The following is a 27,369-nucleotide window of genomic DNA, read 5'->3' on the forward strand; positions in this document are numbered from 1 at the left end:
GAAATAAGAAATTGGAAATATATTATTTTTTAAAAAACACATTGTCTAATAAAATTAAGTGGGTTGCCTTAATAAACTCTTTTTTAGTTGAACACCTGAAGCAGTGAATATATTGTTTTTTAAAAAGCACATTATCCAATAAAATCCTGATTGTTTTGAAGCGGCTTACAACCGATTGACTTACCATTCCTCCAACTTGATATATTTATACGGAAATGAAATCATTGCTTCAATCTTTTGATATTGTGCGAAAGCTTCTTGTCTTTTAATGTTTACTATTTAAAATGGCTGTCAAAAGGTTATTTTTACTAGTCGTAATCGAAACTCTAATAGGATCTTACATTCTCACCTTAGTACCTTACCTACAACAAACTTTATAGTAAAGCGGTGGCCCACATTTCCCCACCGTCAAGATTTAATCTGACGGTAATAAGGTTCCCCCGTGGCAAAGTTTTTTACCAAAAAAAAAAAAAACAAAAAACACACGTGAGAAGAGAGGGTGTCTACTCGTCTCCGGTTCATTTTCAGATTGCCATTCCAAACCTCTGCAAATCCAATTGTCCTTCGTACCATAAAAACCCTAACAATACAAACCCTAACAATACAAACCCTCAAATTTCCCGGACGCCCGTACAACTGCTATCCTTAAAATAATCGAAATCCAGGTCTTACCCTTGGGTACGTTTGCTTATTTCTCGTCTCTCATGTGTTTTTGTTAATTTCGTCTTATTCGAACTAGCTAATCTGCTTTTTTCCCTCTATACTGGTCTGCGTATCAAGGGATTTTTGGGTATGGCTGAAAACCCTACTTATTTTCTGCTGTCTCATCTTTGATTCGGTCCGTTGATCCGTGTTTTATTAACGGGGATTTGGCTAATTATGAGTTTTAGTTCGTGGGTTTTTAGAGCTACCGTTGATTTTGCTTCTAAACCACATATTGGAAATAGGTTGAATTGCTTGTTTAATTGCTATATCGATAAACCCTAGATGCATTTCCTGTTCTGCGTTGTGGTTTATGATGGTTTTTGCCTAATGGGTTTGTAGCGTTCTATGTGAAAATGAATTCGTTCTCGGTCACCCGGAAGAAAACCCCTTTTCAGAAACATAGGGAAGAGGAAGAGGCCAAGAAAAAGGTAGGAATTGTTTTGTTTTGTTTTTTTTTGTGAGTTGTTGGTGTTTAAGAAACAGAACTGAATTAAATATTGAGGAGCTCCTGATTCTTTGTTTTTATTCATTTGTTGACTTGCTTAGAGAGCGGAGGACGAAACTGCTCGTTTGTATGCAGAATTTGTTGAGTCATTTCAAGGGGATAATGGACCTGGGTCAAAGGCTTTTGTTAGAGGAGGAACAATCAATCCCAATGAGAAGCCCAAGACTGATAATGAAGGTCAGTGTTAGGGAGCTTTATTTTTCTCTTTTCATTCATCTTCAAGATTTACCTTTTTTTTTTTTTTTTCTTTTCTCTATGGATATTCGAGTAGTTTTATCTTATAAGAGCACATTAATAAAAACATGGACCTTCTATTCATTCAACGATCGCAGGTGGAAATTCCAAAGATGGGGTATCTGTTCCAAAGAAGGGAAGTAGGTAAATGAATGCACTTGATTCTTAAAGATGGAATCTTGGTGTTAACCATATTCCACGTTTACAATAGAACAGATTATCATTTTCATTCAATCGGTCTGGAATGCACATTCAATAACTCTCACATTTGAGTAAGAAAATTATATTATGGAGTTTTTTTTGGATGAAGCTTATGTTGTTTAAGTTCCATCGATATAGAAAATTCAAAATTGGCTTTTAAGGTAAAAAGATGGGGTTAACTGTTCTACTGCACGAAGAATTGTATCTTAAGCATAATTTATAATACAAACTAAATATTGAACACCCAGAGCCTGAATTTATCCATGCTTTACTTTTTCCACCACATTATCTCTTTTTTGGCATATACGCTTGTTTGAATCTTTTTTTTCCCCTTAGCCTGTCACTGTCAACGGTTGATTGAATAATCTGATTGAGATCCTTTTGAGATGGAAGGGGAAATTGGGAAGGGGTGAACAATGGTTCTGGATTCTTGGAAGAATGGGATTAAAGAATCTTAATAAGCTAATTCGGTCTTACAACATTATTGCACATAAGCCTTGGGACAATTGCCATGGGAAGACCTTGTATCAAATATGGTCAACTCTAGACACATTTCCATGTGAGCTATGTTTTAATGCTTGGTGGTTTTTTGGATTGATAAAGTGCTTTTCCATTTGGAGAGGCGTCATTGAAGGCATAGCAAATTCATCGCGGCACTATATTTTGTTTGGATAGCATATTAGATGGATCTCTTGTGGAGGCATACCCATATTATTGACATATTTTTCCTTTGCCTCATGGGATCTGTCATCTAATAGGGTCGAGCACTACTCCCGCTAGTTTATTTTTGAGGTTCATGGTTGTGATTATTCTCAACATTTTGGTTATCATCTTAATACTTGACTTGATGTTGTGAATCCTTTTTGAGCTTGTTCCCGTATTTGGGTTGAATCTACAGTGATTTTGAACGTTGTTCTTGGTATTTTCCATTGCGAATCTTCCTTTGGTTTAATTTTTTTGGATGAGGGTGTGTGTGGAGGAAGGTTTGGACGGTAAGAGGAGTAATCCCTTCTTTGATTGTAGCATAGTTAACCTTCAAGATTCTCTCCTATTGGGCTTGGTTCAAGTGAAACTTATGCATTTTTCTAAGGGGGATGTGTCATTATTGATTTGTCCATTTACCTTAGTGGGCTTTGCTTTGTCATTTCTTCTTCTTTTTCTTTTGTAGGTGGGGGTGGGGGTGGGGGGTGTGGTGAGGGAGATTTTGGGTGAAGGCTGGAGTCTCCTTTCCCTTTTTAATGTCAAGGTTGCTTACTTCTTGTGAGGGGTTCATGAGAAAGAATTCATATAGTCTAATGATTTGATGTCTCTTAGTGATTGGATCAGGACTAGCATTCCATTCTTAGGGTTTTAGGCAATTGTCTAGGCTATCACTCGTAGGGCTCTTCATGTACAACTCATATGCCACTCTTCATGGACAACTTATATGCTATCACTCGTTGGGCTCTTCATGTTAAGACTAAATAGGAGTATTCCCTTTCTTTGGTTTTAGCATAGTTAACCTCCAAGATTTTCTCCTCCTATTGGGTGTGATTCAAGTGAAAATTATGTATTTTTCTAGAGGGGATGTGTCATTATTGATTCGGCCATTTTTCTTTGTGGGTCTTCCGCTGCCATTTCTTTCTTTCTTTTTCTTGTTCTTCTTTTTTTTTTTGTAATGAGGGGAGGAGGTTTTAGGTAAAGTTTGTAGTCGCCTTTCCCTTTTTTAATGTGTGATCATTGATTCCCTCGAGGTTTTTCACTTCTTGTCAGTGGTTCATGACTAGCATTTTGCCTAGGCTATCACTCCTAGGGCTCTTAATGTACAACTTATTTGTTAATTCGAAGTTCTATAATTTACTAATTAGCAATTTCGAATTACTATGTAAGTATTTATTGACAAAAGCTACCACGAGGCCCAACCAATGTGTCAACTGCCAACAAACATTTGACACTAATGACAAAACCGTACTATTCAAAAAAAAAAAAAAAAAAAAACTAATGACGAAACCATCAAATAGTAACATATCCATTTACTTGCTCGTTGTGTTGTACAAAAGCTAAATATGCAAAAAAGAACTATCGGATCCAACCCCATTATAACTTTTCTTTTTCCTCATAGTCTTCCCCAAGGGGTCTGGCTCTATGATTGCCTGAGCATGTCGACTACCTTGGTTACAACACTTGTATCTTAATAAAAAACCTTTTTGGGCACTTTGAAGTCTCTATGGAAACTTTCTTTGGTGCTTGGATGACATTGGATTTTTTTGGTTAATATAGGATTGCTATGAATCCTAGCATAACATTGAACAAAGTGATTTTTTGATTTATTTGTTTGCTCTGTACTTACCATATCGGTCCCTGGCCATTGACCCATTTTTCTTTTGAATATATTTATCTTTATCATTAAAAAAACATTGAACAAAGTGACAAACCATATAGGGTCAGCGATGAAGCCCTTGTAACATTGGTATTTTTTAATGTTATAAAGGTAGACCATTGACCTTGATTTGTGTACACATTAGTACTTGCTGCCAATTTACTGAATTGAAGGTCTACAAAACCCATGTCTCATCTGCCTCCAGCTGCCTATCATAATGAACTAGAAATAAATGAACAATTCACCACTTAGGAATAAAAGGATACGCCAACATCAAGGTTCATTGCTTATATATAAAACTAATGCAAGACGTTAGTCTCACATATATTTTGTGAATGCATTATACAAAAAATGACTTGCTCAAAATAAAAAAAGAAGAAAGAGGAAAAAAGACCTCTCATCTTACCCAGATTGAAGCTTGAAGTTGGTGAAGAAGCAACTGGTTTATATTTTGCTATGATCTGTGAATACAGACATGAGTGTCAAGTGTTGACGCGGATATGGAGTGTCAGTCCACACAAATGTCTATAAATGGAGACACAACTAGAAACGAGAAAAAATTCAATTAAAGAAGAAGATGTATGATATACTGCAATCAAATGAAAGAAAAAAATAACAAATATAATTGAGGAAAGGAGAAGAAGGCATCGTGGTGCTGCTAGAATCCAGAGGAGAACACGGCAACCATGGAGGAGGAACGAGGCACAAGAGATCCAGTAAAAGCAGATGAAGAATCTCATGGTGGAAACCACTTCGAGGAAGAAGCTTGGGAGGTGCAAACATCCAGAAGGGAGAAAAGGCTACGAAATGTGGCAAGGAGAAGAAAAGAAGGCAAGTTATGCGACTGGATATGTTCGAAATGCAGATTCACAAATTTCAGAAGAAGATTGGAGTGCTCAAAATACATGAAAATCTGGTCTGGTTTCGATAGGAACCTACCGGACCGTCGAAGATTGAATGAGAGAGTAGACTAGGACCGCATGGAGGCAAATTGAAAACCCAAACCCTAGGAGTACGACGAACCCAGGGATTGCTTTGGAGGCTTTGGTTCAAAGGACGGAGCAAGTTGTTCAGGGGAGATTGAGCCATGGACGGAGAGGATTGAGTTGCCATCCCTTCCCGGGGTTAAAAGAGGAGTATGGGGTTGGCCATAATTACCAGAAACTTCTTAGTTGGATGGGAAGCTCGCTTCCCCGAAAACTCTCTTTGGAAGCTAAGATCTTCTCGCTTCCCAAACGCTTCCTACGTGTTTCCTCTTAATTTAGAGTATGCTTCCTATTTAGGTGATTATTTCTTTCTAAAAGTATATTTCTTTTCCTTTTGATAATGTTAGGAGTGTAGTTAAAAAAAGTGTGCATTTAAAACTTGAATGCTCATTTTAAGTTTCAAATGGAAGTTATGGGGATCTTTTTCTAAAAACTTAACATTAAATATACATGAATAAAATATGTGAAACTGTAAATTCATAAAATTTATAATCCTAACTAGTTGTGAAGTCTTCTTTTCTACTTGTGATCCTTACCTATATTAACCCTTCCTCCCTAGCCTACTACAATCCTACTCTTTCTAAGTACTTGTTCATTTCCAACTAGGCTTCTTACATTCTTCATGTTGACTTTTAATGACACTTTCCAAAAATTCTCTTTCTTTTTCCTTCCCACATTTTCTCTTTTCTAAATCACTCGCTTCCCGCATCGCTTCCCGCCCTCACCTCCCACTCTGGCGACTATGGGGAAGACTAAAGGAGGACTATCCGAAGAAGCTATCTTCATTGAAGGATGGGCTTAAGTATACCTCTGGAATCCGAGACGAGATTTTTGTACATCAGATAACAAGATGGGAGATTATCATCATTCCCCAGGAAGCAGCAATTGCAGAGGAGATAAAAAACTTGTGGGAATAGGAAGGTGAAATCCCCTTCGGAGAAATGGAGATGTGGTACACTGAAATGGTGGGGATGCTGGCGGCTTCGTGGTGGGCAATACACGGTATTCCTCCCCGTGCTTGGACTGAGGGAAATTTCCGAAGAGTTGCCAGCAGAGTGGGGTGAGTTCTTGCCACTGGTTGATCATGCATAGAAGGAGGCGCCATAGAGAATAAAGTTCCCCGTGTTTATTGAAGAAGATATCCACTGGATCTCTGCTCGAAAACTCCCTTCGACTAAACGAAGAGGAACATCAGAAATAGAGGGAGTGGAGAGGAGGGAAGATGGTACGAGCCCTAAACCCCTGGCGGAGAGTCTCCGATGTGGTGGAGTGGAGTTGGCGATGGTGCACGATAGAAGGGTGGCGCAAGGCGCAAGATAGCAATAGCACGGCGCAAGTTAGTTGGGAGGCGCAAGGCTTTTTAGATTTTGAAACTCGACAAACGTCTCAGACCGAGATGGGGCCGTACATAGAAACTTTTCAGATGGCTATTGGGGAGAGGGGCATACAAAGCGCGGGGTTTTTTGTCGGTATTTAATGCCAACCGACCACAGCCGGTGGCATTTCCCAGACAACTGTCGCTAATGGTTTCTCCAATGCATTATGTAGATCAGTCTCAAGATTTTCTTGTGGGCCCAGCTTGCATGGATCTTCCGGTGTCATATCAGGACCAATACCACTCCGGGCTATCACTCCAGTCATCCGATTCGAGATCCGACCCATGGGATCCCGTTCGCTTCGAGGCTTGGGCCAGGGGCCTGCTTATGGGGTTTCAGCTTACTTCATTTAGAAATGAGGCCATGGCGGAAAGTACATGCACCCCTCTGATTTCGATATCGCCGCCAAAGATGTTGATGATCATAGATCCATTCTTAGAGTTCTCTGGATTTCAACCTGCTGAAGTAATGCCAAAGAAGATAACACCATCGGTTCAAAGTAGGTGTGGCAGAGGGTCATCTAGATGTTGTTGGAGCTCAACCTTAGCTTCCATGATCTCTTCACTGAACTTCCAGGTAGTGGAAGGGGACCCGATTGAGGAGATAATGAGAAGCCCAACCTCGTCTCTCACCTTCCAAGAGCCAGGGGAAGAGTTAGCAAGCCCTCATACACCTAGTTTTGAATCAAGTGCCTGCTTGTATCGGGGAACGGCCTTCCCCGACCCATCAAAGTAGGTCTCGGAGATCTCCTCATGCTTCGGAGATATCATTGCATCTTGTAGGTACGCTCACTCTCGTACCGAGTGGGTTTTTTTCCTGGATTGTTTCTCTGTTTTGGCGATTTGCAGGGCACAAGGCAAGATACAATTAAAGCACAAAGTATAATTGGCACCCCATTTTTAGAGTTCCCGATCCAAACCCTAGTCCCCTTGAGAGCAATCAGATATTGGATCAACACCAGGATGAAATAGTGAGAAGAAAGATTGTTGGCATGGTGTGTGTGTGTGGGGGGGGGGGGGGGGGGGGGAACTATCACAAATGGCAGAAATTCAGCTGAATCAGGGGAAAAGGACAGTAGGGAAATTGTATTGCGTAGTGAGGAAGAGATAGAGCCGCTTGCGTGTCAATGCCTAGAGGGAAATATATTAGTCATCTTCATGAAAACTGCCCAATCCAAACCCTAGTCTCCTCGAGAGTAATCAGATACTGAATCTCAACACTAGGATGAACTAGTGAGAAGAAAGATTGTTTGGGGGGGGAGGAGGAGGAGAGAAACTATCACAAATGGCAAAAATTCAGTTGAATCAGGGGGAAAGGACAGTAGGGAGATTGTATTGCGTAGTGAGGAAGAGATAGAGCCGCTTGCGTGTCAATGCCTATCACAAATGGCAGAAATTCAGCTGAATCAGGGGAAAAGGACAGTAGGGAAATTGTATTGCGTAGTGAGGAAGAGATAGAGCCGCTTGCGTGTCAATGCCTAGAGGGAAATATATTAGTCATCTTCATGAAAACTGCCCAATCCAAACCCTAGTCTCCTCGAGAGTAATCAGATACTGAATCTCAACACTAGGATGAACTAGTGAGAAGAAAGATTGTTTGGGGGGGGAGGAGGAGGAGAGAAACTATCACAAATGGCAAAAATTCAGTTGAATCAGGGGGAAAGGACAGTAGGGAGATTGTATTGCGTAGTGAGGAAGAGATAGAGCCGCTTGCGTGTCAATGCCTAGAGGGAAATATATTAGACATCTTCGTGAATCATTTGCTGGAAACAAGTAAGACATTAGGTCTAATATTTGCTGATTTAGAGGAAAGATAGAGGAAAGATGGAGAAAATTGTTTCGACAAGCAGTAGAAATGGAAGCTCAGTTCCGAAAAAATCGAATTTCTTAAGTGCGGAGGGAACAAAGGAGATGCTAAGAGAATTGGCCAGGCTTCAGCAAGGATAAATTATGAAGGTGTGGTGCAGAGTAGACTAAAATCGAGAGAAAAAGTAGGGGGCAAGAAAAATTCCTCCAAGGGGAAAGGCACAGAGTAGACTAAAATTGAGAGAGAAAAGAGGGCGCGGGAAAAGTGCCTCCAAGGGGAACGACGGTCAAAGGCTCCGATTATCATGAAGATCTTGTTGTAGAACATTAATGGGATGAGCTCCTTAGACAAGAAGGCCCAAATTAAGGAGTTAATTATGGACCACAAGCCAGAGATTATATTTATTCAAGAAACGAAGTGGGCTATGGTGAATATGCCGGTAGTCAGTGGATTGGAATTCAAAGCCATTGGAACTTTATGGCTCGGGATGTAGAAGGTGCCTCAGGAGGGTTCTTAGTAGGTTGGGATTGGGCAAAAGTGGAGCTATTTGACTCTTGGACTGATAGATATTAGGTGTCGATAGTTTTAAAAATCCTAAGCGATAGTTTGATGTGGACTATCTCAGGAGTCTACGGTATAGTTTTGAGAGAGCAGAAAAGTTCCTTTTGGGAGGAGCTGGAGGAGATTGGTCTAAGATGACCCTATCCCTGGTGTATTGGGGGGATCTCAATGAAAATCAGATCGATAGAGGAGAGAGTTGGATGCACTTAATCAAAATATGATGGCTTTCGCCGACTTTATTGCTAATCATGAGGTGATAGTGATGCAGGATCGTGAAGAAAAATAGACGAAAGGGGAGAGAAATAGAAGAATAGGGGAAGAAGTGACGAAAATAACTTGAAGAAGAGACGAATTTATAGAGAAGTAGAAGAAGAAGAGAAGAATAGACGAATTTAAGGAGAGAAGAGAAGAAATCAGAAGAGGAGAAGAAAAAAAGAGTAGAGGGGAGAATCAATCTTTATTCAATAATCATTCCCAGTTAACAATAAAGCTGTAAAGAGGCCTATATATAGGCAAATAAGCAACCTAAGAAATAGAAACCTTCTAAAATAAGAATTCCCTAAAAGACTAAACTTCCTAATTCTAAATAACATAGAAAATAAAATCCTAGAAACTAATAACATGGAAATAAAAATACTAGAAATTAAATAATACGAAAATAAATCCTAATATCTGCATCATTCTCCTCCGGTTGAAAAGAACTCGCCCTTGAGTTCTAGTCCGTCTGGGTCAAATATGAAAATAATCCAATGAAGCATAACGAGGCGCAATCCGTCTGAAGAATCCTGATGGCTAATGCTCGAGATAGCAATGAAAGTGGTCTGAAAGGCTGGCGGTGGAATATGGAAGAAAACATCCATGCCAAATCATCAAAATACAAGTCTTTCGTGAGAATCAGGGAAGCTGGGAAGATGGCAATGTACTCGTCATGGATCGGTGTGATCGACAAAACAGCTATGGGTGGTGCCGATCGGTGAACATCCTCCACATAATCAACATCAACTGGTAGCTCAGTAGGCGCAAGAGAATCAACATGAAAGTCATCCGCTGGTATCTCATCAGGCTCAATAGAATTAGGTGGAGGTGTTTTTTCAAGAGCTCCGGGCAAAAAAAAAAAGGCGAAAAAAAAATCTTCTTCCCCAGGGCTTCCGCCTAGGGAGGGAGGCCGTTTCTCCCTCTCGTCTCCCCCTCTCTCTCTCTCTCTCTCTCTCTCTCTCCCGTCTCCCTCTCTCTCTCTGTATTTTTTTGGAATCTCGCCCTCCCGTCTCTCCGCATTGTTGCTTTTTACTCTCGCCCTCTTTTTCTCGTCTCTCCCATTATTGGCAAAAGATGAGCCGTGGAGGCCGAATCGGAAACCGTGGAGGCCAGATCTGGAGCATGACTCTTCCGTGGTGGCTAGATCTATGGCCGTTGAGGCAAGATCTGGGGCCGTGGAGGCTGGATTGGGAGCCGTGAAGGCCGGATCTGAAGCCATGGAGGCCGTGAAGTTGGATTCTGGAGCTGGGTAAAACCGTGGAGGTTGCCGGAGGCCGTAAAAGGCCGTAGGGTGCTGGACCTGGAGCCGTGGAAGGCCAGCTATAGGCGGTGCGAGGCCGTAGAGGACATGGATTATCGGATCCGGAGGCCATGGGGGATCTGGGAGGCTGTGGTCGACAGACTTAGCAATGGGGTTGCTGGGTTTGACCGTAGGAGGTTGTGGTCTTCGGAATCAAGATCGTGGGTGGCCTGAGGATGAGTGTGATGGCCAGTGGAGGCCAGATCTGGAGCATGGCTCTTCCCTGGTGGCTAGATCTAGGGCTGTGGAGGCAGGATCTAGGGCCGTGGAGGTCGGATCTGAAGCCATGGATGCCGTGAAGCTAGATTTGGAGCCGAGGAAAACCTTGGAGGTGCCGGAGGCCGTGAAAGGCCGTGGGGTGCTGGACCTGGAGCCGTGGAAGGCCAGCTATAGCTTGATGACGATGGTGGTGTCTGAGACTCCCCCGGCGGAGTTGACTTTTGTGGTGGAGACGTAGAAGCCGGATTTTGGTGGTGATACGAGGTGGTGGCCGCCGGAGATCCGACGGTGTTGTTTGGTGGTCGGCTATCGTGCACGGTTAGGGGCGCACAATAGCTCTTTGCCTTCGAGCGGGATTTTTGAAAATCGAATTCGGAATGTGGTTGAGAAGTCTGTGTGACGTGGCAGGTCACGATCTTGACTTGGTGGCCCCCACAATATGGCATTTTTTGTTGGATTCGTTACAATGGATTCTATTGGGTAATGTAAGGGGTACTATGAGGGGTATTGAGCTTTTCTTTTGGGCCAAGGAGAATGCTCCTGGGCAATTCATACTATGTAAATCTGGTGGGACTACTGGTCCCCATTGTAAACTTTGCTGGTATGAATATATTTGTCAATTTTTTTAAAAAAGTAAGTCTCTTTTAATTACACGGATATTATTGAAGTGAAACTTCCGTCTATGTAAGAAGAGTCTTAACCTCCTTGTGGGCGCACTGACCAAAGACCGACTCCTGCTTAGCACACGAGAATATGAACAAAACGAGTGTATGCTGTTCTGATTACCGGTCATTGTCTACATCAAATGGTGGTGTATTAGATTGTGGGGTGGTTGTTAAATAAAACAAGACAGTCCTTACTCTGATACAATGTTTGTTCAAAAGATATTTTACATATAAATATATACGTATATGTTATAATTATATATATATAGGGATTTGGTAGGGTCCATTGCAAAAGGCATTTCACGGCTGGTCTGTCGCACATCAGATCAGCCACCTCGTGAATCCAGACAACAACTTTTGTCTCCATTCACGAGGTGGCTGGTCTGACGTGCGACAGACGAGCCGTGAAATGCCTTTTGCAATGGATGCTAGCAATTCCCACACACACACACGCACACACACACACACACACACACACACACACACACACATATATATATATATATATATATATATATAGAGAGAGAGAGAGAGAGAGAGAGAGAGAGATTATACGCTTGAAGCGCATATAGGCTTGTGCGCTTGAAGAGAGAGGAGTGTTCCCATTGGCTGCAAATGTGGGCCCAAAAACGTGAATAAAAAATTAAGCGGCGTTATGGAGGGTGCGTCTTGGACGTGCCCTCGAAAAAAGAAAAAGAACCTAAAACCTCTTTTCTCTCATACGCTCCTCTTTCTCTCTCTGTCAACTTTTGGGCAAAAAAAAAAAAAACCAAGCAGAGGCGGAAAATACCTCGCCTCCGGGGATCTCTCTCCTCCGGCCGAGCTTCTCCACGGCAGACAAACCCTACCAGGTGCGTTTCTTCCTTCTTCTGCTCTCCATCTCTTCTTTTTTTCTTTTTTAGCAGCCCTAAATCAAGTTATTTTCGTTAAATAGGGTTTTCATGAAGATGTTCTTGTTAATTTTTTACATCAAAATAGGGTTTCTCATGCCTTTCATAGGGTTTGTTTTAGATTTGGGGAAAATAGGGTACATGCTTCCTTTAATCTATTTTTTTCCGTCTGAAATAGGGTTTACATGAAGTGTTTCTTGTTTATTTTTTACATAAAAAATAGGGTTTCTTCTTCCTTTCATCTGTTTTTATTTCTTATTTTCTTTCCGAGGCCATCAGTTTGGGTTTCATCTTCTAGATTTTTCTGAAAAAAGAGGGTTTCATCTTATTCCAGATCTCATATAGTTTCTGGGTGAAATGTTATTTGAATCTTCCAGATTTGATAGTGTATGGATGAAATGTTAGGGTTTGCTCTTCTTCCAGATTTTTGTAAAATGTTTGGGTTTCCTTTGTCTGTGAAATAGGGGTTATTCTTCTTCCAGATCACATATAGTTTTGGCATTGATTTTGTAATACAAGTTTAAAGGTGAAACCCTCTTTTTTCTGGGAAACATTTTATCGAAGTGGGATTGCTGGTAGATTTTTATTCACGTTTTTGGGCCCACATTTGCAGCCAATGGGAACACTCCTCTCTTTTCAAGCGCATAAGCCTACATGCGCTTCAAGCGTATAATCATTTTCCTCATATATATATATATGTATATATATATATATATATATATATGAGAATAGAGTTCCTAAGGTGTCACCTCATATAGCTTATATGAGGTGGCGCCTAAAAACATAAGGGGCCCACTTTGTTTGGATGATCCAAAGCATTCATTTCATAGGCCCTCACATAGATAGGGTGTGCCCAAAAAATTAACTTCATAGGATCATCCTAACCCTTCCATTTGTGGAGGTTGAAATGGATGGGTATAAACCTCCATAAATCTGCCCATTTTTAACCTCCATAAAAGGAAGGGTTAGAATGATCCTATGGACTTGATTTTTTGTAGGCACCATATCCATCTAAGGGCCTTTCAAATGAGTGGTTTGGATCACCCAAAAAATGTGGGCCCCTTATGTTTTGTGAGCGCCACCTCATATAAGCTATATGAGGTGACACCTTAGGAACTCTATTCTCTATATATATATATATATATATAGAGAGAGAGAGAGAGAGAGAGAGAGAGAGAGAGAGGAAAGTGTTGGTGAGCTTAAGCTCACCAAACTTATGGTGAGCTTAAGCGCCCCAATCACATGGGTCCCACATTTTCTGTGGTGATCCAAACCATTCATTTGCAAGGCTCTATCATAGATAGGGTGTGTACCAAAAATCAGCTCCATAGGATCATCCTAACCCCTCCATTTGTGGAGGACAAAAATGGGCAGATTTGTGGACAAATAATTTCTGTCCATTTTGACCTCCACAAATGGATGGGTTAGGATGATCCTATGGAGCTGATTTTTGGTACACACCCCATCTATGTAAGGGCCTTTCAAATGAATTCTTTGGATCATCCTAACAAAGTAGGCCCCAATGTGATTGGGCGCTTAAGCTCACCAACACTTTCCTCATATATATATATATATATATATATATATATATATATATATATATATATATATATATATATATATAGAGAGAGAGAGAGAGAGAGAGAGAGAGAGAGAGAGAGAGAGAGATCTGTGTGTGTGTTATATTTTAGGTGTCCAATATCGTATATCCAAGTTTAAATTCTTGCTCAAGGAGGACATTATAAGAAATACATGAGAAATAGGTTAGACAAAAATCAAGATTGCATTGACTTAAGGGTGCAAGAACAGCAAATGCTAGGAGATGAGTTAATAGTCTCAATGGGTTATCTCATAAGGGACACAATCTAAGGTACTGAGAGAGTTGCTGGAGGTAATTGTCGACAACTTTAGCAACCATACATGATATAAAAATAGAGGTGATTAAAACTAAGTGCATTGGAATTTTATGATCTTCTTAGGGAATCAACTTAGAAATTAGAGAAAGCTTTTGAAGAAAAATACGGTAAAAAAAATGGTGTCTAATCTTAGCAAATATATGGTTCTTGGCTGGTCGAGTTCACAATGGCTCTTTTTCCCTGGAGATGTGGAGACTTTATTGAAGGAGAAAGGGATAGACAATGTTTTTGGGTTCTATTATCAATTCTGAGATTTACAAAGGACTGAAAGCTTTTTTGGTGGTTTGGTGCCTGAGAAAGGTGAAGAGACTATTATAGACATCACACGCAACATTAATTTGGTAGGCAATGTTTTGTAATATCTTTTAGAGCCTCCAAAATTGTTGTACTTGTGGTGTATCAGGGTTACATAGCTTTGCGCCTTCATGGGTTATTGGCTGAATTAACCTCTTTGTGAAGTGTAGGCAACTCTTCTTGTTGCTTATGTGGCAACCTCGGGCATCAACTCTGGGGACGAATATGTGATTTGGTATTTATTGTAAAGTTTGAAATGGGAAAGGCTTATGACCGTGCAGTGGGGGTTTTCTTGGAGTACGTAGTTTAGAGTTGGTTTTGGAAGCCGGAGGAGAAGATGGATGTCCTGTTGTTTGTTTTCAGTGACCGTCTCTATATTGGTCAACACCTACCTAAAGTTTCTTTGGGAACACTATAGTTTTGAGACTAGGTGGTCCTATATCTCTGTTTATTTGTACTATATTTTCAAAGGTGGGGAGAAGTTTAATGGTTAGCGCGTTGAAAGAAATGATTGACGGTTTAATGTGGGTAAGAGAGAGCTTTGCATCTCTCCCCTTGGTGCTGTGCTTGATATTTTATGGGTAGCGGTGTATGATCGGTGCGCTTGTGAGGGCTGCTTTAAGATGCTGGGTGGGGAAATAATGGAAGGTGCTTCCTGGTGGAGTATTCCTTACCGTGCGTGGGGATTTTAGAGGGTGTTTCTAGAGTTGAAGGGTGTAGCTGTTGTGATTATGTGGACGAAGGAACCTTTATGGGTTGCTTTGTGAAGTCGTTTTATGGGTTCTTACGAAGTAAATACTTTCTTTGTGACCACTTCCAAAATGAAACAGTTTGAGACTTGCATCCAGTAGAAGATTTATAGATCTCTAAAGCATCTAGTTATGTTCCTTTTGTTCTATTAAATGCTTGTTCATAAAGAAAGCTTCCGTGTTAAAGTAGGAATGGCTTCCCCTGAGGATCCAGGAAGACCAGCTTCTCTAAGAAGTTGGCTCTCCCTTACTCTTTTGTTCTGGGAGTTCGCCAGGAATTTGGGGATTGGATTATGTGTTGGATGGAGACAAAAACGGTTCCAAATTATGGCGGTGGGTTGCCGTCTGATGGAGGAGTGTTCGATGATCAACGACTCCCTGGAAGTCCTGGTCCCGATTCCCGGGGTTGTATATCTACTAGAGTCGGATGAGTCTCTTTCGGTTTTGATGACTTGCCTAGAAGACCAAACTAAATGACTATCTAAATGGTGATGACAAGTCTGTTTTGAGGAAAGCCTTGTCTAAAAGGCTCCCCAATATGGCATTTTTTGTTGGATTCGATTCATTTGAGGCCATTGGGTAGTGCTATGGAATAATGGGGGAGTGGTGAAGACACTCTAGGCTGTGATACTAGATGAAGATTTTGGCAGGGTAGTAAAATAGTTACTCGACATGTTGGCAAATCATGGAAGTATGGTCCTCACTGTAGCGGATTTTCTCCCTTTGTTTTAGCCGGTCTAGGAGTATGCTCCTGGCCATCCTTAATTGATTCTATGTTTTGCAAGTTGGGACCCCTGGTCCCCAATGTAAATTCCATAGTATCAATAAAATTGTCAATTTCAATTTTCAAAAATTATTCATGCTGTCTCTGTGATCCTGCCAACATGCTGCTCAATTTTGTCTTCTATATGTATTACTTTATGTGCTCACTGCCATTGCTGGGAGTGATGGAACCTCCCTGACATAATATGGCACACACACGTGTGTATTCGTCGTGGGTCCTTCGATTGCAACCGATGGGAATGGCAGATAAGCACACTGAGCCTTATAACTTTATGCATTCTTTTTCTTTCTGCAGGTATGTGCCATCCTTCATACCACCTCCTTTGGCAGCTAAAGGAAAAGAATCTGAGAAGAAGGTCAGTATTTGTAGTTTCTTGGAGTTTCAATTGAGTTTCATAATCTCAAAGCTTTCACTGTGGGCAGTTTTACTTTGTAGTGCATGTAGAATTCAATACTGTTTTAATTGATTCTAGATGGATGTGTTTACTGTTTTAATTAATTCTAGATGGATGTTTTTTTCATTAATATTGATTCAATTTCATTGCTATAGTAATTTGAGGAATGATAGATGCAAGGGCCCTCTTTATGCAAGGGCTGAAGAAGGGCCCTGGAATACATCCACGTCATTAAGTGCAACGGAATTCAGTTTCTCAACCGAATTTGAAAATGACGTGGATCTATTCCAGGGCCCTTCCCCAGCCCTTGCATAAAGAGGGCCCTTGCATCTATCATTCCTCTAGCAATTTATATCTTTTCTGCTCCTTGGATTTCTAGATTCTGTCCTTGTATAGATAATAAGTAGATGCTATCTGTGCTTCCTTGCTTTGGTATTGCCACTCCTCTTTTTATTATTAACTTCTCTGATGCTTCCTTGCTTTGGTATTGCCACTCCTCTCTTTATTATAAACTTCTCTGATTGGCTGTTGGTAACTTTTTGGGAATTCTAAAATTCAATGAAAAAAGTGTAAAATAAAGAGAGGACTCAGTACAACACAAGGGAGTGCAGATTTCGGCCTCCATATTATAAATATGTTCACTTGAAGTCTTTCTGGTCATTGTAGGGGAAGTACTTGTGTTGTCAGTCTTGGCTTCGCAAGTTCTTTTTTATTCTGTTACTCCCTTTCTACCATAATAACTGCTTTCTTCGTTTGTGGCATAGCTTGTTGTGTGTGATGTATTTTACTTGATCATACAACATACTATGTGATTGTAAGTCAATTATAAATTAGGAACTGATGAGTGAAATGCCAATTATTCCATGTCAATGTTTAGACTTTAATTCCCTCAATGTTTTTGAACAACTTGTGTATTTATAGAACTATGTAACAAGGTGATCCCATTTTTTTTTAAAAATTGCTCACTACTTTTTGACATAATTAGTTTTTCCTATTTTGTTATATTATTGTTATGTTCAAACAAAGAATGTACTTTCTGGGATCATCTTGATCCTCCTTTTTCAATAAAATCATTGTTACCATTCAAAAAAATAAAAATAAAAATAAAAATAAAAACGATGCCGTTCCTTTTGGTAACTACTGGACAGATGCCTAGTTGTGTCTCACTGCACCTATTAATAGCAACTTTGCCTTCCCATCGTGCAATGTAAAATCACCACGGTATTTTTGTTGAAGAGGAATAGTCCGACTATTTTCCATTTTCTACTGTGTTTCATATGGGTCAGCAATCACCATTCACGAAATACTTTTGTCATTTTGTTACAGAAAAACAGGGCACGGCTATATTATGATAAAAATAACAATGTGTTTCATTTTATTTTTTTGAATGGAGGTAATAACTGTGTGTTTCATAAGGATATTTGTTTTGAAAAGAAATATTCTGACTGTTTGTTGTTGCCGACTGTGTTTCGTGGGACAGCAGCATCCGTTTTTAAGTAGTTATGTGAATATATTATTGTAGGAACACTTGCTCAAGACTAGAAAATAAAACACTACAGATTATGTGATGGCAGTCACTTTGTACAACCAATACCATGGGCACTATATGATTTGTTTCATTAATTTGATTTATATAAATCCTTATGATACACTGAAATCCATAGAAATCTATAGTTTCGTTGGCCATTGTCGTTATGTGTCTCTTGATCTTAGCATGGTTTGAAATTTCGGTTTCGGCACGTATTTCGAACCTAGCCGAAATCCCGAATTTTCGGTTGAAATTCGGTAAAGAGGCGCGAAATGTCAGTTTTTTGGGCCGAGAAATTTTGTAAAGCAATAAAAAATTAATATTTTCTTTTGAAAATTCCCCGAAATTACCAAAATTTTGACCAAAATTTGGTACGTTTCGGGCATTTCGGATTTCGGCCATTTCAGTGTCGGATTTCGGTCCGAAATTTCGAATTTCAGTCGAAATTTAAAACCATGGATCCTAGTTATTCTACATTCCTGAGGAAAATATTTATCTTCTGCATGCTAAATGCCTTCTTTCCGTCTGCCTTGTTTAAATGCCATCAGAATATGATTTTTCTGTTGGATGAGATGTGCTAGATTGATTTCCTCGGATTTTCTTTGGTTCTTTCTGGTTATGATACTTAAATCACCAATTTATTTTTCTGGATTTCTGTTAGAAATTAATTTAGCCTGATGTTAGCGTTTAACATGTAGGAGGAAGAAAAGCCGAAGGAGAAGGAGAAAGGAAAGTCACGGAATATAGACCATTTTATGGAGGAGCTGAAGCTTGAGCAAGAGCTGAGGGAAAAGCGCAATCTAGAGCGTGAGGGACGCCATAATGAAAATCCTGCTGTAAGTATTTACTATTTGTTCTTTTCCCAGTAAAAGGAAGTTGATGCAAGCAAATTGTTATAGCCGTTGGTAATATTCCTAGTTAGTCCTTTTACTATCTATATGGTCTTTGATATTTTGCTTTTTGAAGCTTCTAGCTTACCTTGGTCAGAACTCTAACAAATAGTTTGCTATGCTTTTATAATTTCTTTTTTTATGTACAATTATTTAGATGACCAACTGTTAGCCCGTTTTACAGTATTTGCACGTAGAATATTTTATTCCTGGTTTTTATTCTTTTGGAATATCCCTAAATAATATGCATTTTGAAAAGGCCTTTTCTCTGTTTATTTTGACTCTACCCAAGTACCAACCAATTTTTCGCATGGGAGTTTGAAGTTCTGAATTCCCAAAATTTATTCTTTATGCAGGCTCTTAGCCGTTTTGATGAGCTACCAGATGATTTTGATCCAAGTGGAAGACTTCCTGGATCATTCGATGATGGGGACCCACAAACTACAAATCTTTATGTTGGAAATCTTTCACCCCAGGTGAAATTCCGTCCTTGAACTGTTATATCTTTTTTTTTTTAAACTCTTATATCTTTAATTTGTTTTTTTATCTTGTTACTGCTCCCGCATTTGGAACCTAATAATATTTTATCTGATATTGTTATGTTTTTCTGAATCTTGTTAGGTGGATGAGAATTTTCTGTTGAGGACTTTTGGGAGGTTCGGGCCTATTGCTAGTGTGAAGATAATGTGGCCTCGAACAGAGGAGGAGCGGAGGCGGCAAAGAAATTGTGGCTTTGTTGCTTTCATGAATAGAGCAGATGGGCAGGCTGCAAAGGATGAAATGCAAGGTTCGGGAACCTGTCTAGTCATTAGGATGTAGAAGTGCGCCTTTTATCTGACTACTTTTCTTAATTCTTATTCCATGTATCAAATTGGTGAACTAGTTTTTTATCGTCAAATATCTGGCTTATCATATTTCTCTAAAGAATAAAGGATCGCATGCCCTGACCTTTCAAAGCATATCTCTCCACACACCTCAAGTACCTGAATATAATGTACCACTTAATTGTTAAGTGTCTGCACCTGTTCTTGGCCTAATGTGATGGGCCGCATCATTAAGAGCTCCATCCTATTGTTGTGGTTGAGTGCATATGTGGGAGGAAAGAATTGAGAATAATGAATATACTTTATTTCAATTATAGATAAATGCATTTGCCATTCAAAAAATAATAATAAACAAATGCATTAATTAGAAAAAAAAGTAAGGGACGTTGTCCAGTCCATCATTATCATAGCATCCGAGCATGCTTCAATTTATGGTTGCTTCATATATATCATTTTAAATGCCCTTGTTCAATATTTGTATGGTGTATGCCTGATTTTTTCGGGCTTCTAAGGAAAAGGATGGGTGATGTAAGCCTTCCCCCGTACCTGAAAGAAAGGGAAGTGTGATGTAAGCCTTCCCCTGTATACCTGAAACTAAGCTTTGACAGTAGTAAACTTACGATTAATGTCCATGATGATAGTAGATAGCTGACTATGGTGGTGTTATTACGGACTCGTTTAGGTTTTTTAGGTTTTATTTTTGCAGGATCAGCTGGGGGTTTTCATGCCACTGATGGTGATGTTGAAGTGATTTAGGCAGGATCAATGTTTACCAAATTTGTGTGTCCCAAGTGTGAATTGAAGGCATTTCTATGCTAGGCATCTATTGGCCAAAGACTGGGGCTCGTCCCCCATTTCATTTCACTATTTATTTCAATGAAATCCAAGTTCTGTCAAGAAATTTTGAAGTCGCTCTCCATTGAAGGAAATCTTTTGTTCTTCGTTTAGCTAACTATAATGAATGATTTCCGTTTACAGGCGTTTCCTTGATTTTACACGATTAACACCAAAATTTCCTACCAAAACCGAAAATTTTCTGTTTGTGTGGTGACCGAAACCGAAATTTAAACCCTTGGCACAAGGCTATACTCAGCCGTACGGGATTCATTTAGTATCACCTGGTTGATTCTATATAGTTTGTAGGAGCATTTTAACAGGTCATAACAATTGGGTGATGTTGGTGCTTCTAGAACACCCCTAGTCCACAGATGTTTCTTGGGCATAGCCTATTCTCAGTGACATGGGATAACTGGCGGGAAGGGCCATAGGAATGGATGATTTTCATTTTGTTTGCTCCGCTAGTGTTGATAACGATGAATATGCAGCCAGTCTGCATGAGCAGATGCATAGGGTTCCTCCAGGTTTTCAATATGATTTTTGTAATTAATATTTTTTCAACTTTTTTATGAATTGTGTTATTAGCATGGCTTGGATAAGGATTTGAATGTGTGGCATCCTTGCGATATGCATGCTCTGGTTTACTAGTTCTGTGTCAGTTCTAGAGTTTTTTTTTTTCTTAATCTTTCTTTTTTAAATTTTTTGGTAAGCTTGGATCTAACCTATGAAAATTTCCAACAGAGCTACAGGTCAACCCATCAGTTACTCTAGAATACCCAATTTAATTACAGATTGTGTCAGTTCGAAGTAGCTAAAATTGCTAATTATTTTCCATGAACCTGATATTTTCTTTTATCTTTGTGTCATTGGGTATCTATAATTATTTATTTAGGAATGTAAGATGTAAACCTCTGATTTGAATGTAAATTGTTAATTTTCCAGGGGTAGTTGTTTATGAGTACGAGTTGAAGATTGGATGGGGTAAGTCTGTTTCTCTTCCAGCACAGGCCCTACCTGCCCCTCCGCCAGGACATATGGCCATCAGAAATAAGGAGGTTGGTGGACTTTCTGCCGCATCTTCATATTTCTTACTATTTGTTTTCTCTTTTTGTTAGACATTAGAGATAAAGTTTACTTTTTCAGGAGAATTTTCCTGGAAATGTTTCAGTCTTTTTCTCTTTTCTCTTAAATTTGATAATGGCTGTGACCAATTTTTCTTAACATTTGCAATTAAAGCTTGTAAAATGCATATTTGGCAGGGCGCCACTGTGATCTTATCTGGACCAGATGGCCCACCAGTTACTTCTGTGACGAACCAAAGCTCCGAGTTGGTAGGTCAATTGGATTATTTAGAGTTCCACTTCTGTCAACTTTTATCTCATTGGTGAAATTTACTGGCCATGAATTTGCCATTATTCTTGTTGCACTATTTATTTTTATATCCATGAAACAAAGAATCATCCTTGTAGCATTTCTGTTTTTTATTTCATCTGATTAGCATAAAAGTTACTCACTGTGCCTTTTAATGAATACTTCGGCGGGAGCCTCGTGCACTGGGCCGCCCTTTTTTTCTCCAGTCAATATATATGAAATGAATGTGTCATTACTCTTCTAGCACAGGTTGTTGTCAAGGTAAGCTGGCATCCAGCCAATGACCTCAGGTTTCACCCCAGCTCCTTAAAATGTTGATGTAAAAGTTACCCTCTAAATGGTGTGGTTCATTCTCATTTTGGTTTGTATCTGAGTGTTTGCGTAGAAGTGTTCATGTTGTAGTGTATAGGTGACAATAGTTTTATAATACATGTGAACTATTATATAAAAAAGAGCTCTGCTAGGAAAACGGGAATCCGTTTTGGGAAAAACGGGCATCAATCAATGGAGCCACGTTCACTAAAACCCAAAAGAAGGGAGTTCAAATCCCCATAAAAGCAATAAATGCACCTTTAAAAAGGTCAAATCAAAGGTCATGTCCATACCGTTTTTATTTTCAACACGGATTCCCATTTTCAGAGAGCCGACCCTACCTAGTTTGGGACAAAGGCTTAGTTGAGTTGAGTTGAGTTGAGGATCCTATTTTCAAAGTGTTTTCCTATAAAAAATTGCTCTTTACATGGTTGAACTCTCAAACTGAATTCCCAGCTCCTTAAAATGTCAATGTAAAAGCCACTCACTAAATGGTGTTGTTCATTCTCATTTTGGTTTGTATCTGAGTGTTTGCACAGTAGTGTTTATGTTGTAGTGTATAGGGTGACTATAGTTTTATAATACTTGTGAACTATTATATAAAAAATTGCTCTTTACTTGGTTGAACTCTCAAACTGAATTGTCTTTGTCTTGTTTTGGTATATTAACTTAGTAAGCTTGATAATCATGAAGATCCTTCTAAAATGGACTGTTAGCTTGAGCCGCATGGACTATCATTTATCAAGCACTGTTCAAATTAATCTAAAACATAGCTAGTCAATCAAAAACTCTTTAGACTCTGATCCTTTGTGTGTCTAGCTGGCATATTGGAAGAAGTTTGCAGCCTTAGCAAGAGTATTGGATGATTTTCTCTACAATGTTCTTTGAGGGGTGAATGATGTGCTATTTACTTGGCTGGGATAGTTTCGCAAGTTATTGCCTTCGCATTAGGGAGCCATCTTTTCCTTCAGGCAGTGTGACTATAGGAATTTCTTTTCCTGACATCATCTTTTCGTCTCAATAAAACTGATTTTAGTTATTAAAAGGGAATGAGTGGGGAAACCTACATAGGTGGAGATAATGCGTAAGATAGAGAATTAGTCTTTGATGGATCAGACAGATAGGATTTCCTTGGAGTGGATTCACGGGAAGAAACCTTGTGGTCTCTCTTGCCCGACACTTGGCGCATCAGTTTGGGAGGCACATTGGACACGTCAGACAGCTGGGAGAGGGTTGCTTGAATGGGGGTCTCATGGATGAGACTGCTAAGAACCTTGACAGAGCTCGAGCCTTGCCAGCCAGTAGCTTCCTCTCATTGCCTTCCCACCAACTGCTTTTGCAGATGGGTCATTTGAGCATCAAGATCCACATGTAAGCCAAAGATGGGTAAGACTTGCTTGGGCCTGAAGTCCTCTTGAGATGTTGATAGGCCCCTTCCGTTCTTAACATGCCTATGTCCTAAGTCAGATGGCCCCAATCACTTTTTAGCCAGCATCTCAGTGGATTTTGCCACGAATTTTGTTGCTCTTGTATTGGCAAAGGAGTTTGATTCTACCAACAGTCCATTTTGATTCTCCATCACATGTTTGCCCAAAATCAGGGTATCCGCTTCAAGACCTGTATTTGTGGCTGCTGTGTGTAGTTTACTGGAACAATAATTTGAAGATTTGGATTTCTTTCCTTTTGGCAGTTTCTGTTAGTTTGTGAATTGAGACATTCCTCACTATGCCAACTCGTTCTAGTTGGGTGTTTTGCTGGATTACGTAAAGAGTGGTATATGCCGTCTCTATTGTAATGGTTTTTGTGATTTATACCTTTTCTTGTATTCTACTTATTAATAGGAAAATAGACCAGCAATCGTTATGTGCATCGTATTATTTCTGGTTAACTTTCCATTTCTATGACAAATAATTAGATTTGAATTTGGTATTCTTACTATATATCTTCGTGGTGGCTTGACTCTGGTCCTTAGGTGCTCACTCCAAATGTTCCTGATATAATGGTTGTCCCGCCCGAAGATGGTCACCTTCGCCATGTGATTGATACCATGGCTTTGCATGTTCTTGATGGAGGATGTGCTTTTGAACAAGCAATAATGGAGAGAGGTCGTGGAAATCCACTTTTTAACTTCTTATTCGAGCTTGGATCAAAGGAGCATACTTACTATGTGTGGAGGCTGTACTCCTTCGCTCAGGTACATAATATAATACCGCTTTCCATTGAACATGCAATGCTAAAGTCATTACTACATCCCTCCATAGATTTGTTACATCATTCTAATGCTATAGACATTCTCACTGTATTATACAAGAGAAGGATTGTATGGTATGTGCATATTGCTCATATGGTATGTGCATATTGCTCATTTGACTGACTGCTTGTGCTGTGGAAATATAGGGGGATACCCTTCAGAGATGGCGGACAGAGCCTTTCATCATGATAACTGGAAGTGGGAGGTAATAGAAGTTCAGAAGTTCCTTTTGCAACCTAAAAAAAAAATTGCGACTATTAATTTTTAGGAAAATGTGCTCCTCATTCTTTAGTTTATGATACATGTGTAATAATCACTTAGAAGTTCCCTCGAAAGAATAATCTGACTCAGTGGTCGAATAGAACCTGTTGACTGATGCACTGCTTTGTTTATATTCTCCATCCAGATGGGTCCCGCCATCTCTTCCACCCATTAAGAGCCCAGAACATGAGAAAGAATCTACTACAACATTTGCAGCAGGAAGGAGCAGGGTAAGAGGTCTTTGTTGTGCAGGATGGTTGTTTTATCGCAGATCAGTTTCTTTAGCGAATTGAATAATGTAATTACAGTCTTATGGAATGCATTCTCATCAATTAAACATAACATATTGTAACAGAAATAGTTTTTTCTCATCAACCATTGCTTTTTGCACTTTGATTTCTACCTCAGCGCATGGAATTGGAACGTACATTGACAGATCCACAGAGAGACGAATTTGAGGACATGCTGAGGTCTTTGACTTTGGAGAGGAGCCAAATAAAAGAGGCTATGGGGTTTTCATTAGATAATGCCGATGCAGCTGGAGAGGTACAGTGTCATTGCAATTCCGGACCCCTTGCTGTCTAGGTTTTAAGAGAGTCTTCTAAGTTTCAAATGTATAGTTGATACAATTTGTTTGTTCAATGCCACTTCAAGTTGACCCTGTCATGTTGTCCAAGTGGACTTTTATCACCCATAAGAGACAGTGCGAGCTCTCCAGCCTCGTTACTGTTTTTTTCTCTTTCTCTTATTAGTTTTTGTGTTGTGCATAGTTTATGTACTTCTTCTCTTGCATTTCAGATTGTTGAGGTTCTTACTGAGTCTTTGACACTTAAAGAAACACCCATCCCAACTAAAGTTGCGAGGCTTATGCTTGTCTCTGACATCCTTCATAACAGTAGTGCTCCTGTTAAAAATGCATCTGCTTACCGTACGAAATTTGAGGCAACCCTACCTGACATAATGGAGAGCTTCAATGACCTGTATCGCAGCATCACTGGAAGGATCACTGCCGAAGCCCTCAAGGTATGAAACTTGGAATTTCCTGTTGTAGGCTTTTATGAGCCAGTTTCTCTACTATTCATAGGTGACATTCTGCATTTCATATGATATTATTGCAGGAACGAGTTTTGAAGGTTCTTCAAGTATGGTCAGATTGGTTTCTCTTTTCAGATGCATATGTGAATGGGCTACGAGCTACTTTTATTCGATCAGGAAACTCAGGCGTCGTCCCATTTCATTCTATTTGTGGGGATGCACCGGAAATTGAAAAAAAAATCAGCTCTGAAGATTTGGGTGAAGGAGGTAAGCTTGACCAAGATTCTGAACTAGCAATGGGGAAGGGCGCAGCTAGGAAGGAGTTGTTAAGTCTTCCCCTTACTGAGCTTGAAAGACGCTGCAGGCATAATGGGTTATCACTCTGCGGTGGACGGGAAATGATGGTTGCAAGATTGCTTAGTCTGGAGGAGGCAGAAAGGCTGAGGGGCTATGACCGAGATGATGATACGAGGTACACACAAAGCCGTTCTAGTTTCGGTAAATATTCAAGGGATGAAGGCAGCTGGAATACAAATAGTGGTGGTCATAAAGAGACAGACCCGGCAATAGAGTCATTAGGATCATCAGGATGGAATCGACATGGAGAAGAAGTAATGCGATCACAAGGCAAAGATTCGGCGGCGCCTTTAACTCCAACTCTTGCAATTCTACTGCCTGAATTGAAATCCTTTTCAAAGAAGAAAGAAAAATCCGATCCTGTTTTACCGGTTTCTAAATGGACTAGGGAGGATGATGTCAGTGATGATGAAAATAGGAAAGACACTCATGGTCTCGGATTAAGCTACTCATCCTCTGGAAGTGAAAATGCCGCTGAGGATCATAGTAAGGATGATGAGCTGGAAGTCGCGGCTGATTCTAGCATTCCTGCTCACCCTGATGGCGGCATGAATGAAGAGCATAGGTTGTATTGTACTTCCAATGTTCCAATGTTTAGCTAACATCTTTGTTTGCTTGCAAAATATATAGTTAAAATCTTTTATTATCGGTAAAGGTGGGGATTGAATCTTCTATTGTTCTGCAGGCAAAAGTTAAGATGCCTAGAAGTTGGCCTCATGGAATACCGCGAGTCTCTTGAAGAACGAGGTATCAGAAATGCAGAGGAAATTGAGAGGAAAGTTGCGATTCGACGAAGACGGCTACAATCGGAATTTGGTTTATCAGATTCCACTGAAGATACTTCAGGGAACAACAAACACTCATCTCGTAAGTAGGAACTAGTGAATATTTTGCAATTCATAAAATATTGAATCAACTCTATATTTATCATCAAAGATTGAGTTATATTTACATGTAGTCATGCATTGCGCGAGCCATGCCCCACCAAAGGAAGGGTTCAAGTGATTTTACAACACTGAAAGTGTATTTCTTTGTAATGACATTAACATGTTTGGTTGAGGGAAGTAATAATTTTACTGTAACATGTGCCAAACTGATGACTATAATATAAAGTGAAGCTACACCGCCGGTGTAGCTAACTTAGCTACACCGCCGGCTTAAAATACAATGGGCCCACATTGTTTTGGTGATCCAAACCATTCATTTGATTGGCCCTCACATAGATAGGGTGTCCACCAAAAATCAGCTCCATAGGATCATCCCAACCCTTCAAACTGTGGAGGCAAAAATGGACAAATTTGTGAAGGTTTTTACACGTTCATTTTTGCCTCCACAAATCGTAGGGTTGGGATGATCCTATGGAGCTGATTTTTGGTGGACACCCTATCTATGTGAGGGCCAATCAAATGAATTCTTTGGATCACCAAAACAATGTGGGCCCACTGTATTTTAAGCCGGCGGTGTAGCTAAGTTAGCTACACCGGCGGTGTATCTTCACTTTCCT

The 27,369-nt window shown here is 39.9% G+C and overlaps 1 protein-coding gene across 1 annotated transcript; it reads left to right on the forward strand.

Annotated features, from left to right (window-relative positions):
• The first annotated feature begins 489 nt into the window (after nucleotides 1–489).
• On the forward strand, nucleotides 490–26,740 carry LOC143850968 (protein RRC1-like). The gene is made up of 17 exons (XM_077360276.1): nucleotides 490–678; nucleotides 1,045–1,133; nucleotides 1,252–1,387; nucleotides 1,543–1,588; nucleotides 16,100–16,160; nucleotides 18,426–18,563; nucleotides 18,974–19,093; nucleotides 19,239–19,404; nucleotides 21,221–21,333; nucleotides 21,538–21,609; nucleotides 23,934–24,155; nucleotides 24,359–24,417; nucleotides 24,619–24,703; nucleotides 24,882–25,019; nucleotides 25,272–25,496; nucleotides 25,592–26,430; nucleotides 26,551–26,740. Exons 2-17 carry the CDS (start codon nucleotides 1,059–1,061, stop codon nucleotides 26,738–26,740), a joined length of 2,685 nt encoding a protein of 894 aa, XP_077216391.1. The 5' UTR covers nucleotides 490–678; nucleotides 1,045–1,058.
• Nucleotides 26,741–27,369: the final 629 nt, after the last annotated feature.

Source organism: Tasmannia lanceolata, unplaced genomic scaffold (genome assembly GCF_043159265.1).
Source record: "Tasmannia lanceolata isolate RefF3 unplaced genomic scaffold, GAP_Taslan_0.1 ptg000018l, whole genome shotgun sequence".
Taxonomy (NCBI): Eukaryota; Viridiplantae; Streptophyta; class Magnoliopsida; order Canellales; family Winteraceae; genus Tasmannia; species Tasmannia lanceolata.

Coding starts and splice junctions, on each gene's coding strand:
- LOC143850968 (XM_077360276.1), top strand. CDS start 1,059: ATGAATTCGTTCTCGGTCACCCGGAAGAAAACCCCTTTTCAGAAACAT. Junction 21,334..21,537: donor TGGCCATCAGAAATAAGGAG/GTTGGTGGACTT, acceptor CATATTTGGCAG/GGCGCCACTGTGATCTTATC. Junction 25,497..25,591: donor TCACTGCCGAAGCCCTCAAG/GTATGAAACTTG, acceptor ATATTATTGCAG/GAACGAGTTTTGAAGGTTCT.